A 15,853-nucleotide genomic window follows, 5' to 3' on the forward strand; every position below is an offset into this window, starting at 1 on the left:
AGTTTAAAACCTCTCTGACAAACACTGCAGGCTGGACATGATTGCAAACTGTTTTAAGGCTTGGTCAGCGAACTTGACCTGGTGACCTGACCTGACATGACCTGAGGTCAAAAATTTCAAACATGGCCCAAAATTAATGTACAGCAAGCTACTCCGAGCGGCGCGGCGCTACGCGCAGCGGCTTATTATTCACACGCAAAAAACGCGATAGGTTGGTAACATATGCCCCCCCCCCCCCCACTGGGGCGAAGGTTAACACGCGCAGTGCACAGTGATGCAAATGGGGTGATGAGTGGTCATAAATACCAAAAAGTCAAGTTTACCAAATCGAATAAATCGCTATATGGCTAACCAAAGAAATGTTTGACGCATCTGAAATCACATAGTTTTCATATTTTTGTCAAAACCGACCTCGTGTAGGATTGTCAGAAGTCGTGACATTTTCTATGTCGTAAAATGACTGTCAGATACTTGCAAGTTCAAACGCCGCTAGCGTGCGTTCATTTAATACCAACTGCAAAAATTATACATGGCACCGATCCCTAAGGCCTGCTGCTTCTCATGCTGGGTCACAAAAAGCCGCATCTTTTTTGGTTTGGCGGTGATCTAATCATTTGTCATCATGTTACAATCGCAGTTTTTTACTAAAAAAAAATATTTGCTTTCGTTTCACCTACAGCAGTCTACACAGTGTGTGCCCGTTAGTGCACCATACCATAGCATTCCCTAACCATTTCTGAGTCACACTGTTAAAGAATTAAGGCGCTAGCACAGGGCAGACCGGCGCTATTGAAGTTTTTGTCCGGCACGGTCGTGTGCCGCGGTCGGGGCGGATTGCTTTCACCGCGGATTTCAAAGTTGATATTTTGCATAAAATGGGTATCGATTCGATGCAGCTCATCACGGGGAATTCAATGGTGGTTTTTGTTTTGCCCTACGTGGTCTAGAATCGCTAAAAATTGAGTTAAAAAATTTGACGTCATCATTTTTAACAGTTTTTTTTTTCGCTAAACCTTGGCCAAAAAACGAGATATCGATCTGAAATTTGGTATGTATATAGAAGAGCTCTTCTATATACATACCATATACATACCATGCAGGGACTATCACATATATTCCGTTTTTTTCGATATTCGGATTTTTTGGATTTTTTTTAGTTAAAAAAATGAATTTTTGGGGGTCAAAAACCCAAAATTTTGACAATCCGAGATCACAGTTTTGTAGCGCCGCTTTTTGTCTACTAGACCATATAAAGAACTTTGATATTGCTTGGTAACTGTAGATTTGGTGAGCGTTTCAAGATTGCATGTTTTTTGCTCATTTTTGCTCGAACATGACCTCAGTTTGACCTCAATAACTCCTGACTTAAGGTGACCTAAGACTTGAAATTTGATGTGAAGGTGTCAAATTGTTGCCCGGGAAGGTACTGAAAATTTGGCGGCGCTGCCCGCCGTCGTTTTTTTTGCTATTCAGTAAAAACCACAGGGGGGGCCAAATTGCCCCCCCCCCCAACGGGGCGAGGGTCAAGAATTTTTAACAACAAAATATATTAGATGAGCTTGTGCTTAACTGTATTGAGAGTTGTTCCTAACATAATCTTCTTACGACCAAGTCAGAAGTTAAATCTCGTCTCGGTATCAGTCATGTCTCTTTCCAAAATAAATGCACGTGCAACGAGCATCAGGAACTACAATGCGTTTGTCACAAGGTGAGCGTTTTTGTGTCATCCCTCGTCCCTGACATACATACACACTGCAGTCTGCAGCGCCAGCACCTGCCAAATCAGGCCAGAGTAGAGGGATGCTGGAGGCTGGCTATCCTCAGTCGATCTGCACCCGTGAGCCTCAGTCGGGCCCCAGCCGCTGCAGCGGATAGTCATGGCAGCACCGCGTCTGATTTCCAAACTAGGTTTGTGTGTGCTGTGCAGCATATCTTTCCTGCCAGGCCCGTCGGCGGCCAAGCAGTCACACTCACAGTGGGTAGACGGGTCGGCCACGCCCAGGAAAAGGTTTGTGAGTTTATGGAAATAAGCTGGATAGAAGAAAGTGGAAGCGTATTTGAGAAATATTTGCCCGATTGCTAAATGACTCTTATTACATTGCATGGCGCATGATTTACAATCCATTTGACTGAGCACTGAGCAACAGTGGTGTGATCTGTTCATATTAAAGCATGTCCGCACCCACTCCAATAGCATTACGAAGCACATTTAATTTCGATCCTTTATCTCAACAGGTCAGTGACGACAGCAGGAGCGAAGTCAAGCTCCAAGAACAGATGGAATCTGGCGCCGTGGGACGAGGGTGACTCCTACTCGTTCGCCGCTCCTTCGAAGGCCGTCGTCACCGCCGCACACCTCCAGCTTCGGGTTAACTTCGAGCAGCGGGTGCTGACCGGCTCAGTGAACCTCCAGGTGGAGCGCCGTGACCCTGCCGCCGAACGGGTGGTGCTCGACACCCGAGACCTCCACATTACCGAGATCACCGACCCGACCTCAGGCACAGCGCTCGACTGGAAATGGGGCGAGCCGGACCGCGCACTGGGCCGGCCTCTCTTTGTCCACCTGCCGCCTGGAGAGTCTGTACGGGTGAAGATCGCCTACAGCACTAGCGCCAACAGCACGGCGCTGGCGTGGCTGACTCCGGAGCAGACGGCCGGCAGAAGGAAGCCGTACGTGTTCTCGCAGTGCCAAGCAATCCACTGTCGCTCCATGGTGCCCCTGCAGGACACTCCGTCTGTGAAAATGAGCTACACAGCCGAGATTACTGTGCCCGTCGGTATGACAGCTCTCATGTCTGCGCTCCGGGAGGGTAACGAAACCACCGGCAACTGGACGACGTTCCGGTTTCGACAGCCTGTACCGATTCCGTCCTACCTGATCGCACTGGCGGTCGGCGATCTGGCCTCACGGTCACTGGGCGAGCGATCCAACGTCTGGGCTGAGCCGGAGCTTGTCGATCGGGCCGCTCACGAGTTCGCCGAGACGGAGCAGATGCTGCAGCTGACCGAGACCATGCTCGGTCCGTACCTCTGGGGTGTGTATGACTTGCTGGTGCTGCCGCCAAGCTTCCCCTATGGAGGCATGGAGAACCCGTGTCTTACGTTCGTCACTCCGGCGCTTCTCGTCGGAGATAGATCCATGACTGACGTTGTCGCACACGAAATCATCCATAGCTGGATCGGTAACCTGGTCACCAACCGCAACTGGGAGCACTCCTGGCTCAACGAGGGCTTCACCATGTTCCTCGAGAGAAAGATCCTCGGGAAGTTACAAGGAGCTCCTGTGATGCATCTCACGGCATCCAGTGGCTGGAAGGAGCTCAATGACACCGTGCAAACGATCGGCATCACCAGTCCCCTCACCTGGCTCGTGCCGAGGCTGAAAGGTGTTGACCCTGAGGATGCCTTCTCACTCATCGCTTACGAGAAAGGCCACGCTCTGTTGTGGTATCTCGAACAATTCATGGACGGAAGTGACCAGATGGAAGCATTCCTGAAATCCTACGTGAACAAGCACAAGTACCTAGCGGTCGACTCCGGGGATTTCCTTTCCTATCTCTACGAGTACTTCTCCAAGGGATCGAAGGACTCTCTGTTTGCTGAAGTCGACTGGAAGGCGTGGTTCGATTCTCCCGGTATGCCGCCCTACACGCCGGTGTTCGACACATCTTTGATCGACTCCTGCAGTCGGCTGCGTCAGCAATGGGTCGACTGGGACGAAACCAGCCCGGCGCCTTTCTCATCTGCTGACATCAACGCTCTCTCCACCATCCAGATCATCGAGTTCCTGTCGCAGCTTCTCGAGCAGCCACCACTAACGCTGACCAAGCTGAAGCTGATGGAGCAGCTCTACGACATGAACGCGCGCGCTAACGCCGAGATCCGGTACCGCTGGCTGCGGCTGTGCGTCAGGGGTCGGTGGAAGGAGCAGGTGCCGGCTGTTCTGGAGATGGTGAACACCCACGGCAGGCTCAAGTACGTCCGACCTCTTTATCGCGAACTGTACGACTGGAAGGAGATGCGCAACCGAACCATCGAGAACTATCAGAACAACAAGAAGTACATGATGTTTGTATCGGTGCATACTGTTGCGAAAGACCTGAATCTGTTTGAATAAATGGGTTGTCACAGATGTATCTTTTGTACTTGTTGATGCCTTGACTCGTATCTCGGTTGAAGTTAAAATGGTTTGGTTTTAGAGGATAGTGTTTGACGTTTTCATCGTTCAGGGCCAGATGCCTAAAATCACAAATAACCCTAAAAAGTTGGCAACTAGAACTAACAGTGGCCCCATTTTTTGTTCGGCATTCCTTGATTCTTATCACGTATTTTAACCCGCGCCCCAGTGGCGGTCTCAGCTAACTTCGCCCTAGTGAGATCGCCCTATATGTTACCACCCACCTCTAACTCAAAAACTAAAAGGGCTAGAAATACGCAGTAAAAAGCACTCGATAGCTCTCAATGCGTACGTTTGAAGGCATTTCATTCATTTTCATCTTAGAGCAATTTTGGGGTCACCAGATGTCATCAAATGTCAAAATTTGCAAAATGTCATTATATTTTTCAGAAAGCATGCCGTTAGCTCAGGAACTATAATAGCTTGAAAAACGCACGGAAAAGCAGTCGATAGCTTTTGAACTCCTCTTTTGATAAGGTCATCATAATTGACGTCAGGTCAACGGTTAAGCCTCCATAGGTCAAACATTGTGATAATTGCTGTTTTTGTATAAACAATTTTCACGAATAACTTTTCAACCAGTAAAATTAAAAATTGGCAATGGCACTATCGTGTTTCGCTCCTTCAGTTGCTTCGAAAAATATATTTCTTACCTGGAAAGGTCAAGGTCAAACTTTGACCTCAGGTCAAGGTCACGTGGTGGCCCAAATAGGTCATGTTGCAAATCATTCGATGCGTCTTTACAAGGCAAACACAACGAAGCCATCCCCAACGTTCTATCTTTTTCCAATCGAGAGCTATTGGCAAAAATCTGTTTCTAGCCTCAAATGACATCGGATGACCTTTCTAGAGGCTATAAGCAAAAAAGACGTCACCGGTCGTCACCGGTGGTTTAAAACATTGTGATTCTGAAATAGTTGGACTGTTCCTATGCGTACACACGGATCTAGAGGCATTTTCATTTTTCTCCATTGAATTATAATGGAAAGGTCACGCTACTGGCCTGACCTTAGGTCACAAAAAAATTCGAGATATACAAATTATATTTGCCCCTAACATCATGCAATCCACCAAGTTTAAAACCTTTCTGACAAACACTGCAGGCTGGACATGATTGCAAACTGTTTTAAGGCTTGGTCAGTGAACTTAACCTGGTGACCTGATCTGACATGACCTGGGGTAAAAAATTTCAAACATGGTCCAAAATTGATGTAGGTACAGCAAGCTACTCCGAGCGGCGCGGCGCTACGCGCAGCGGCTTATTATTCACACGCAAAAAACGCGATAGGTTGGTAACATATGCCCCCCCCCCCCCCACTGGGGCGAAGGTTAACACGCGCAGTGCACAGTGATGCAAATGGGGTTGATGAGTGGCTATAAATACCAAAAAGTCAAGTTTACCAAACCGAGTAAATCGCTATATGGCTAACCAAACAAATGTTTGACGCATCTGAAATCACATAGCTTTCATATTTTTGTCAAAACCGGCCTTGTTGTTGTTTATTGGGGCTTTAGGGCGCGTCGACTGCAAAGGTCATTTTGCGCCAAAAAAAAAAAAAAACCGGCCTCGTGTAGGATTGTCAGAAGTCGTGACATTTTCTATGTCGTAAAATGACTGTCAGATACTTGCAAGTTCAAACGCCGCTAGCGTGCGTTCATTTAATACCAACTGCAAAAATTATACATGGCAACGATCCCTAAAGCCTGCTGCTTCTCATGCCGGGTCACAAAAAGCCGCATCGTTTTTGGTTTGGCGGTGATCTAATCATTTGCCATCATGTTACAATCGCAGTTTTTTACTAAAAAAATATTTGCTTTCGTTTCACCTACAGCAGTCTACACAGTGTGTGCCCGTTAGTGCACCATACCATAGCATTCCCTAACCATTTCTGAATCATACTGTTAAAGAATTAAGGCGCTAGCACAGGGCAGACCGGCGCTATTGAAGTTTTTGTCCGGCACGGTCGTGTGCCGCGGTCGGGGCGGATTGCTTTCACCGCGGATTTCAAAGTTGATATCTTGCATAAAATGGGTATCAATTCGATGCAGCTCGTCACGGGGAGTTCAACGGTGGTATTTGTTTTGCCCTACGTGGTCTAGAATCGCTAAAAATTGAGTTTAAAAATTTGACGTCATCATTTTTGAACAGTTTTTTCGCTATAACGTGGCCAAAAACGAGATATCAATCTGAAATTTGGTATGTATGTATATAGAAGAGTGCAGGGACTAACTATCACATATATTCCGTTTTTCAAAATTCGGATTTTTTTGGATTTTTTTTAGTTTTTCTCTAAAAAAAATCAATTTTTTAATTTTTGGGGGTCAAATACCCAAAAGTTTGACAATCCGAGATCGTAGTTTTGTAGCGCCGCTTTTTGTCTACTAGACCATATAAAGAACTTTGAAATTGCTTGGTAACTGTAGATTTGGTGAGCGTTTCAAGATTGCATGTTTTTTGCTCATTTTTGCTCGAACATGACCTCAGTTTGACCTCAATAACTCCTGACCTAAGGTGACCTAAGACTTGAAATTTGGTGTGAAGGTGTCAAATTGTTGCCCGGGAAGGTACTGAAAATTTAGCGGCGCTGCCTGCCGTCGTTTTCTTGCTATTCAGTAAAAACCACAGGGGGTGGGGCCAAATTGCCCCCCCCCCAACGGGGCGGGGGTTAAGAATTTTTAACAACAAAATATATTAGATGAGCTTATGCTTAACTGTATCGAGAGTTGTTCCTAACATAATCTTCTTACGACCAAGTCAGAAGTTAAATCTCGTCTCGGTATCAGTCATGCCTCTTTCCAAAATAAATGCACCATCAGGAACTACAATGTGTTTGTCACAAGGTGAGCGGTTTTGCTTTATCCCGCGTCCCTGACATACATACACACTGTAGTCTGCAGCGCCAGCGCCTGCCAAATCGGGCCAGAGTAGCGGGATGCTGGAGGCTGGCTATCCTCAGTCGATCTGCACCCGTGAGCCTCAGTCGGGCCCCAGCCGCTGCAGCGGATAGTCATGGCAGCACCGCGTCTGATTTCCAAACTAGGTTTGTGTGTGCTGTGCGGCATATCCTTCCTGCCAGACCCGTCGGCGGCCGAGCAGTCACACTCACAGTGGGTAGACGGGTCGACCACGCCCAGGAAAAGGTTTGTGAATTTATTTAAATAAGCTGGATAGAAAGTGGAAGCGTATTTGAGAAATATTTGTCCGATTGCTAAATGGCTCTTATTATATTGCATGGCGCATGATTTATAATCCATTTGACTGAGCACTGAGCAACAGTGGTGTGATCTGTTCATATTAAATCAAGGTGCCCGCACCCACTCTAATAGCATTACGAAGCACATTCAATTTCGATCCCTTATCCCAACAGGTCAGTGACGACAGCAGGAGCGAAGTCAAGCTCCAAGAACAGATGGAATCTGGCGCCGTGGGACGAGGGTGACTCCTACTCGTTCGCCGCTCCTTCGAAAACCGTCTTCACCGCCGCACACCTCCAGCTTCGGGTTAACTTCGAGCAGCAGGTGTTGACCGGCTCAGTGAACCTCCAGGTGGAGCGCCGTGACCCTGCCGCCGAACGGGTGGTGCTCGACACCCGTGACCTCCACATTACCGAGGTCACCGACCCGACCTCTGGCGCAGCTCTCGACTGGAAATGGGGCGAGCCGGACCCCGCACTTGGCCGGCCTCTCTTTGTCCAGCTGCCGCCAGTGGCGGCGGAATAGGGGGTGCAGGGGGTGCAGCTGCACCCCCATCGAAAAACATGGGGGTGCAAACATATCTTTTTGCATCCCCAAAATCCGTACAAGGGGCCCGTCGCACCATCCAATACATTTTCTGAAAACCAGTGATCGAGAAACGAACACTGATATGGATTCATCCGGGATGTCCAATTATGGTCAGGAGCGCCCCATGCTAGTCGTTGGGGCCCCCACACCGACTAGAAGTGTTCCGAGCCGCGTTTGGTGCTCTATGCGGCATCTGAGGGCCCCACGACGGCCTCAGAGGGCCCTTTTATGACGATCTCTGAGGGCTCCCACGACGACCTCTGTCCCCTGGGGCCCTACAACGGCCACTTAGGGCCCTCATGACGACCGCTGAGGGTCCCACAGAGACTCTAGGGCCCCAAGGAGACTCCAGAGGTAACGCTGGCCTCTGAGGGCCCTATGACGGCCTCTGAGGGCCCTTACGATCTCTGAGGGCTCTCACGACGACCTCTGTCCCCTGTGGCCCTATAACGACCACTAAGGGCCCTCATGACGACCGCTGAGGGTCCCACAGGACTCTAGGGGCCCCGCTGGCCTCTGAGGGCCCTCGAGACGGCCCTAGATCCAACTCAAGTCTGAGGGCCCATTTGGCTTCAGACGGCCCAGCGACGGCCTCTGAGGGCCCCAACATAACCAGGCTGCAGGGGCTATGCTGGCATCTGAGGGCCCTGCAACGGTCTATTGAGGGCCCTAACGATGGCCTCTAGCGGTCTTTCCAATGCCTCTGAGAGCCCGGCAAAGGTATCTGGGGGCCCATGAAGACCCTCACTATGGCCAAGGACCCTCATGACGACCTCTGATGATCCTCTCGAAGGCTTCTAAGGGCCCTCACAACAACTTCTGAGGACCCAAGGATGGTCCCTGAGGGGCTGAGGGCCCTGATGATGACCTCTCTGGGCCCTCACAATGGTCTCTAAGACCCAACGCAAGCTCCAAAGGCCCACGCCGGCGTCTGAGGGTTCCACGACGGCCTCTGAGGGCCTCGACGCAGGCAGGCTCCAGGGGCCATGCTGACTTCTGAAGGCCCTCTTGACGGCTTCTAGGGCCTAACGAAGGCTTCAAGGGCCAACGCTGGCCTCTGAAGAACCCTACGACGGCCTCGGAGGGTCTCACCTCAACGCAGGCAGGTGCCAGGAGACTTGGTGGCCTCTGAGGGCCCCGCAGAGTTCAGATTCAGAGTATCCAACGACCTTTGTGGACCTTACGAAATACGAAGGTCTCTGAGAGCTCACGCAGGCTCCTGGAATTCCACACTGATTCTCAGGCCCCATGTCGGCTTGTTGAGGCACTTTATCTGCTCTTGGTGCCCCGTCGCTGGCCTCTGAGAGTCTCAATGTCGAAACTTATGGGGCCATGGGCCCTACACCGGCTTTTATGGCCCCTACATCGACTCTTGAGACTCATGACCCATGAAATGTGGGACTAAGCGGCTTCAAAGTCCTAAGAATCCCCGTGCTGGTTCTAGTAGCCGCCAGCCGAATATTTGGGCTCACATGCGAGCTCCTTGGACCCCGTGCATATCCCAGGGGTCTACCCGCCTCTAAGATCCCATACATACTTTTGGGGCTCAAACGCTTGCCCCTGAATGCCCCACTGAGACCCCTTTTCTCTATTCAGTCCTCCATACCGGCTCCTTAGGCTAAACATCGGCTCCTGTGGCCTCCATCCCGGCTTTGGGGGGCCTCCATAAGGCTTTTTTGGGGTCCGATGCCGGTTTCTGAGGGCCCTCAAAAGACTTTCGAGCCTATACTGCCTTCTGAAACCTTTCAGCAACTTTCAAGGGACCGACCCTGATCAGGAGGGCTCATTCAGTCTGGGGAGTCTCTATGTGGTCGGTTTCCAAGGGGCTTCTAAACACGGTCTTCTTGGAACGGTCTCGTAGGGCACTCAATGGTCCACTGCGGATCCAGAAAAGTGGTTTGAGACGCTGCGGGTGGTGGCTAGACTAAAAGATTAGCCGATAAAAAGCCAGCTGCATTTGCTTCTTTATGCTTTCATTATTTGATATAGGTATGTACATTGTACACTGCAATTTCAAACCTTTTACAGAACTTGTGTGTATGGGGCTAGTTTTCCAAAATCTTCGTTTTTCAGAAATCAATAATAATCACTAAAAAAAAGTGAAGGGGGCCCAAAACTTCCAGAGGGGCCCCTTGAGAAAACTTTGCACCCCCATCCAAAATTACCTTCCGCCGCCACTGGCTGCCGCCTGGAGAGTCTGCACGGGTGAAGATCGCCTACAGCACTAGCGCCAACAGCACCGCGCTGGCATGGCTGACTCCGGAGCAGACGGCCGGCAAAAGGATGCCGTACGTGTTCTCGCAGTGCCAAGCAATCCACTGCCGCTCCATGGTGCCCCTGCAAGACACGCCGTCTGTGAAAATGAGCTACACAGCCGAGATTACTGTGCCCGTCGGTATGACAGCTCTCATGTCCGCGCTTCGCGAAGGTAACGAAACCACCGGCAACTGGACGACGTTCCGGTTCCGACAGCCTGTGCCGATTCCGTCCTACCTGATCGCGCTGGCGGTCGGCGATCTGGCCTCACGGTCACTGGGCGAGCGATCCAACGTCTGGGCTGAGCCGGAGCTTGTCGATCGGGCCGCTCACGAGTTCGCCGAGACGGAGCAGATGCTGCAGCTGACCGAGACCATGCTCGGTCCGTACCTCTGGGGTGTGTATGACTTGCTGGTGCTGCCGCCCAGCTTCCCCTATGGAGGCATGGAGAACCCGTGTCTTACGTTCGTCACTCCGGCGCTTCTCGTCGGAGATAGATCCATGACTGACGTTGTCGCACACGAAATCATCCATAGCTGGATCGGTAACCTGGTCACCAACCGAAACTGGGAGCACTCCTGGCTCAACGAGGGCTTCACCATGTTCCTCGAGAGAAAGATCCTCGGGAAGTTACAAGGAGCTCCTGTGATGCATCTCACGGCATCCAGTGGCTGGAAGGAGCTCAATGACACCGTGCAAACGATCGGCATCACTAGCCCCCTTACCTGGCTCGTGCCGAGGTTGAAAGGCGTTGACCCCGAGGATGCCTTCTCACTCATCGCTTACGAGAAAGGCCACGCTCTGTTGTGGTATCTCGAACAATTCATGGACGGAAGTGACCAGATGGAAGCATTCCTGAAGTCCTACGTGAACAAGCACAAGTACCTAGCGGTCGACTCCGGGGATTTCCTCTCCTATCTCTTTGAGTACTTTTCCAAGGGATCGAAGGACTCTCTGTTTGCTGAAGTCGACTGGAAGGCGTGGTTCGATTCTCCCGGTATGCCGCCCTACACGCCGATGTTCGACACATCTTTGATCGACTCCTGCAGTCGGCTGCGTCAGCAATGGGTCGACTGGAACGAAACCAGCCCGGCGCCTTTCTCATCTGCTGACATCAACGCTCTCTCCACCATCCAGATCATCGAGTTCCTGTCGCAGCTTCTCGAGCAGCCACCACTAACGCTGACCAAGCTGAAGCTGATGGAGCAGCTCTACGACATGAACGCGCGCGCTAACGCCGAGATCCGGTACCGCTGGCTGCGACTGTGCGTCAGGGGTCGGTGGAAGGAGCAGGTGCCGGCTGTTCTGGAGATGGTGAACACCCACGGCAGGCTCAAGTACGTCCGACCTCTCTACCGCGAACTGTACGACTGGAAGGAGATGCGCAACCGAACCATCGATAACTACCAGAACAACAAGAAGTACATGATGTTTGTATCGGTGCATACTGTTGCGAAAGACCTGAATCTGATTGAATAAATGGGTTGTCACAGATGTATCTTTTGTAGCTGTTGATGCCTTGACTAGTATCTGGGTGGGCTGACTGCTGAGGTTGAAATATTTTGACTTCAGAGGATATAGTTTGATGTTTTCATCGTTCAGGGTCAGATTGATAAAAAGCACAAATAACCTTAAAAAGTTGGCAACTATAGCAGTTTTATGTTCTGCATTCCTTGATTCTTATCACGTATTCTAATATTGTGTGAAATGACTGTGTGCCACTTGGTCTTGTATGCTGTGTATGCACCAATGATGGTGTGAAACAAACGGCATTATCATTATCATTGCATTGATCCCTCGCCAGGCTAGCGCCATTCCATAATGCTAACGGCCTTGGTACGACCCGCTGGCATTAAGTCACTTAGTCAGATTATGACCAGGTAAAGTTAAGTGACCTAATTTTAAAAGGTGTTGTCTCACCTTAGCTGAATCCGGCTATAGAGCTGTCAATGAAATGAGACGAAAAATCACCTTCGAGTTTTTAATACGTTTTATTTTATTTTGCATTGCAGCGTCCTTCCGGTTTAATAAGATCATTGCAGAGCCGGAAGAACGACAGGAATTAGAGTGAAAAATTGGTCTGTATGGCCAACATGGTGTATCATCGTTGCTGAGCGCAACTTATGTGACGGGCTGTGGTGACAGCCCTGTCCACTGTCCAGTGTTCATTGCAGTGGACAGGGCAGCCAGCCCCGCTAACGGTCACTCCACCGCTCCTGACCTTGTTCTTGAGGAGGCACGACTCACCCCGGATATAGGTGACTGCCCAGCACCGGATCAGAGAATTAGAGGCGTGAAGGGGAGGAGAAAAAATTGGCAGACCTCAGACCTGAGGGTGGAATAGAAGGAACGGTGCGTTATCTAAGATGGCCTCTTTGGTAATGCAGCATCAACGGTCGAAAAGATGCTAGCAACGCCCAACGGACAACCGTCTTTCGGCAATAAGTTTGCTCGGAGGCGTTTCGATCAATGCGAACACATTCAATGTGTTATGCGTTTACTGTTTATCTCAGCAATGCAAATTTACTTACACGTACATACATAGCATGAACGCTTTGGTTAGGTCGTCATCTCGGCCGTCCTGAAATAACATTTTCACGTGAAACTTAAAATCGTCTCCGGTGCAGGCATAGCAATCGGCACCTGGTGTGGTGGCAACTGGCAGTGGCGGCGGAAGGTAATTTTGGATGGGGGTGCAAAGTTTTCTCAAGGGGCCCCTCTGGAAGTTTTGGGCCCCCTTCACTTTTTTTTAGTGATTATTATTGATTTCTGAAAAACGAAGATTTTGGAAAACTAGCCCCATACACACAAGTTCTGTAAAAGGTTTGAAATTGCAGTGTACAATGTACATACCTATATCAAATAATGAAAGCATAAAGAAGCAAATGCAGCTGGCTTTTTATCGGCTAATCTTTTAGTCTAGCCACCACCCGCAGCGTCTCAAACCACTTTTCTGGATCCGCAGTGGACCATTGAGTGCCCTACGAGACCGTTCCAAGAAGACCGTGTTTAGAAGCCCCTTGGAAACCGACCACATAGAGACTCCCCAGACTGAATGAGCCCTCCTGATCAGGGTCGGTCCCTTGAAAGTTGCTGAAAGGTTTCAGAAGGCAGTATAGGCTCGAAAGTCTTTTGAGGGCCCTCAGAAACCGGCATCGGACCCCAAAAAAGCCTTATGGAGGCCCCCCAAAGCCGGGATGGAGGCCACAGGAGCCGATGTTTAGCCTAAGGAGCCGGTATGGAGGACTGAATAGAGAAAAGGGGTCTCAGTGGGGCATTCAGGGGCAAGCGTTTGAGCCCCAAAAGTATGTATGGGATCTTAGAGGCGGGTAGACCCCTGGGATATGCACGGGGTCCAAGGAGCTCGCATGTGAGCCCAAATATTCGGCTGGCGGCTACTAGAACCAGCACGGGGATTCTTAGGACTTTGAAGCCGCTTAGTCCCACATTTCATGGGTCATGAGTCTCAAGAGTCGATGTAGGGGCCATAAAAGCCGGTGTAGGGCCCATGGCCCCATAAGTTTCGACATTGAGACTCTCAGAGGCCAGCGACGGGGCACCAAGAGCAGATAAAGTGCCTCAACAAGCCGACATGGGGCCTGAGAATCAGTGTGGAATTCCAGGAGCCTGCGTGAGCTCTCAGAGACCTTCGTATTTCGTAAGGTCCACAAAGGTCGTTGGATACTCTGAATCTGAACTCTGCGGGGCCCTCAGAGGCCACCAAGTCTCCTGGCACCTGCCTGCGTTGAGGTGAGACCCTCCGAGGCCGTCGTAGGGTTCTTCAGAGGCCAGCGTTGGCCCTTGAAGCCTTCGTTAGGCCCTAGAAGCCGTCAAGAGGGCCTTCAGAAGTCAGCATGGCCCCTGGAGCCTGCCTGCGTCGAGGCCCTCAGAGGCCGTCGTGGAACCCTCAGACGCCGGCGTGGGCCTTTGGAGCTTGCGTTGGGTCTTAGAGACCATTGTGAGGGCCCAGAGAGGTCATCATCAGGGCCCTCAGCCCCTCAGGGACCATCCTTGGGTCCTCAGAAGTTGTTGTGAGGGCCCTTAGAAGCCTTCGAGAGGATCATCAGAGGTCGTCATGAGGGTCCTTGGCCATAGTGAGGGTCTTCATGGGCCCCCAGATACCTTTGCCGGGCTCTCAGAGGCATTGGAAAGACCGCTAGAGGCCATCGTTAGGGCCCTCAATAGACCGTTGCAGGGCCCTCAGATGCCAGCATAGCCCCTGCAGCCTGGTTATGTTGGGGCCCTCAGAGGCCGTCGCTGGGCCGTCTGAAGCCAAATGGGCCCTCAGACTTGAGTTGGATCTAGGGCCGTCTCGAGGGCCCTCAGAGGCCAGCGGGGCCCCTAGAGTCCTGTGGGACCCTCAGCGGTCGTCATGAGGGCCCTTAGTGGTCGTTATAGGGCCACAGGGGACAGAGGTCGTCGTGAGAGCCCTCAGAGATCGTAAGGGCCCTCAGAGGCCGTCATAGGGCCCTCAGAGGCCAGCGTTACCTCTGGAGTCTCCTTGGGGCCCTAGAGTCTCTGTGGGACCCTCAGCGGTCGTCATGAGGGCCCTAAGTGGCCGTTGTAGGGCCCCAGGGGACAGAGGTCGTCGTGGGAGCCCTCAGAGATCGTCATAAAAGGGCCCTCTGAGGCCGTCGTGGGGCCCTCAGATGCCGCATAGAGCACCAAACGCGGCTCGGAACACTTCTAGTCGGTGTGGGGGCCCCAACGACTAGCATGGGGCGCTCCTGACCATAATTGGACATCCCGGATGAATCCATATCAGTGTTCGTTTCTCGATCACTGGTTTTCAGAAAATGTATTGGATGGTGCGACGGGCCCCTTGTACGGATTTTGGGGATGCAAAAAGATATGTTTGCACCCCCATGTTTTTCGATGGGGGTGCAGCTGCACCCCCTGCACCCCCTATTCCGCCGCCACTGGCAACTGGCAACTGCCCGGTTGGAGGACGACAGACGACTGACGAGATATTGCAGAGGGCACCACCGTCTTCAATCGCCCACGAGTGCGCCAAAATCCGCCGCAGGTTGGCAATAAGTGGCTTTATCACGTTGGGCTGTTCGGGTGACGATGGATTTTCGCTAATTTTATTGTTAGCTGAGGCGAAGGTGGTTCTTTGCTGAGTGATCACGCGGATCAACCAACTACCGAGGCCTCATACTCGTATATACGGCGGTCGGCGAGAAAATACCAGAGGTCGGAGCCACCAACCCAATATCCAAAAGGACAAACCGTGCTGCAGCTTCGGAGCTGCGCCATTTTCACGGTAAGCCGGCGAGAGTGAGGGGTCTGTCAGTGCCTCCATCCCTGTGCCTTGTTGCGCAATCATGTCACGAAACAAGCATATGTTAGTTTTGCCCAGGGGATGCAGGGCCAGGTTCATGTAACTAGGAAATCCTGTGGACAAGTGTCACTATCCCTAAGTATCACGTACTCAACGTGTCATTTTTCTTTTTGGGAGCGTTGCGAGGTGTGTACCTAGTGTAAGGGTGAACCCAACTGTCGAGCCGCCCTCTCCAATTTAAATGTCACTTGGCAGCAAAGGAGCTGCATGCTGCATCTGAACCGGGCCCTACTTCCGCCGGCACAGAGATGGGGCTGCGCTGCTACATAAATGGGACGGATACAGGGCACGCG

At 51.1% G+C, this 15,853-nt stretch overlaps 2 protein-coding genes across 2 annotated transcripts; both read left to right on the plus strand.

The window, feature by feature from the left end:
• Positions 1-1,700: 1,700 nt before the first annotated feature.
• Positions 1,701-5,202, plus strand: LOC122387093 (leukotriene A-4 hydrolase-like). Its single transcript, XM_043376929.1, has 3 exons — positions 1,701-2,008; positions 2,236-4,124; positions 5,191-5,202. Exons 1-2 carry the CDS (start codon positions 1,878-1,880, stop codon positions 4,115-4,117), a joined length of 2,013 nt encoding a protein of 670 aa, XP_043232864.1. The 5' UTR covers positions 1,701-1,877; the 3' UTR covers positions 4,118-4,124; positions 5,191-5,202.
• Positions 5,203-10,243: 5,041 nt separating this feature from the next.
• LOC122387080 (leukotriene A-4 hydrolase-like) lies at positions 10,244-11,695 on the plus strand. The gene has a single exon (XM_043376913.1). It carries the CDS (start codon positions 10,244-10,246, stop codon positions 11,693-11,695), a length of 1,452 nt encoding a protein of 483 aa, XP_043232848.1.
• The last annotated feature ends 4,158 nt before the right edge of the window (positions 11,696-15,853 follow it).

This window comes from Amphibalanus amphitrite, unplaced genomic scaffold (assembly GCF_019059575.1).
Source record: "Amphibalanus amphitrite isolate SeventyFive unplaced genomic scaffold, NRLGWU_Aamphi_draft 000273F_arrow, whole genome shotgun sequence".
In the NCBI taxonomy this organism is placed as follows: domain Eukaryota; kingdom Metazoa; phylum Arthropoda; class Thecostraca; order Balanomorpha; family Balanidae; genus Amphibalanus; species Amphibalanus amphitrite.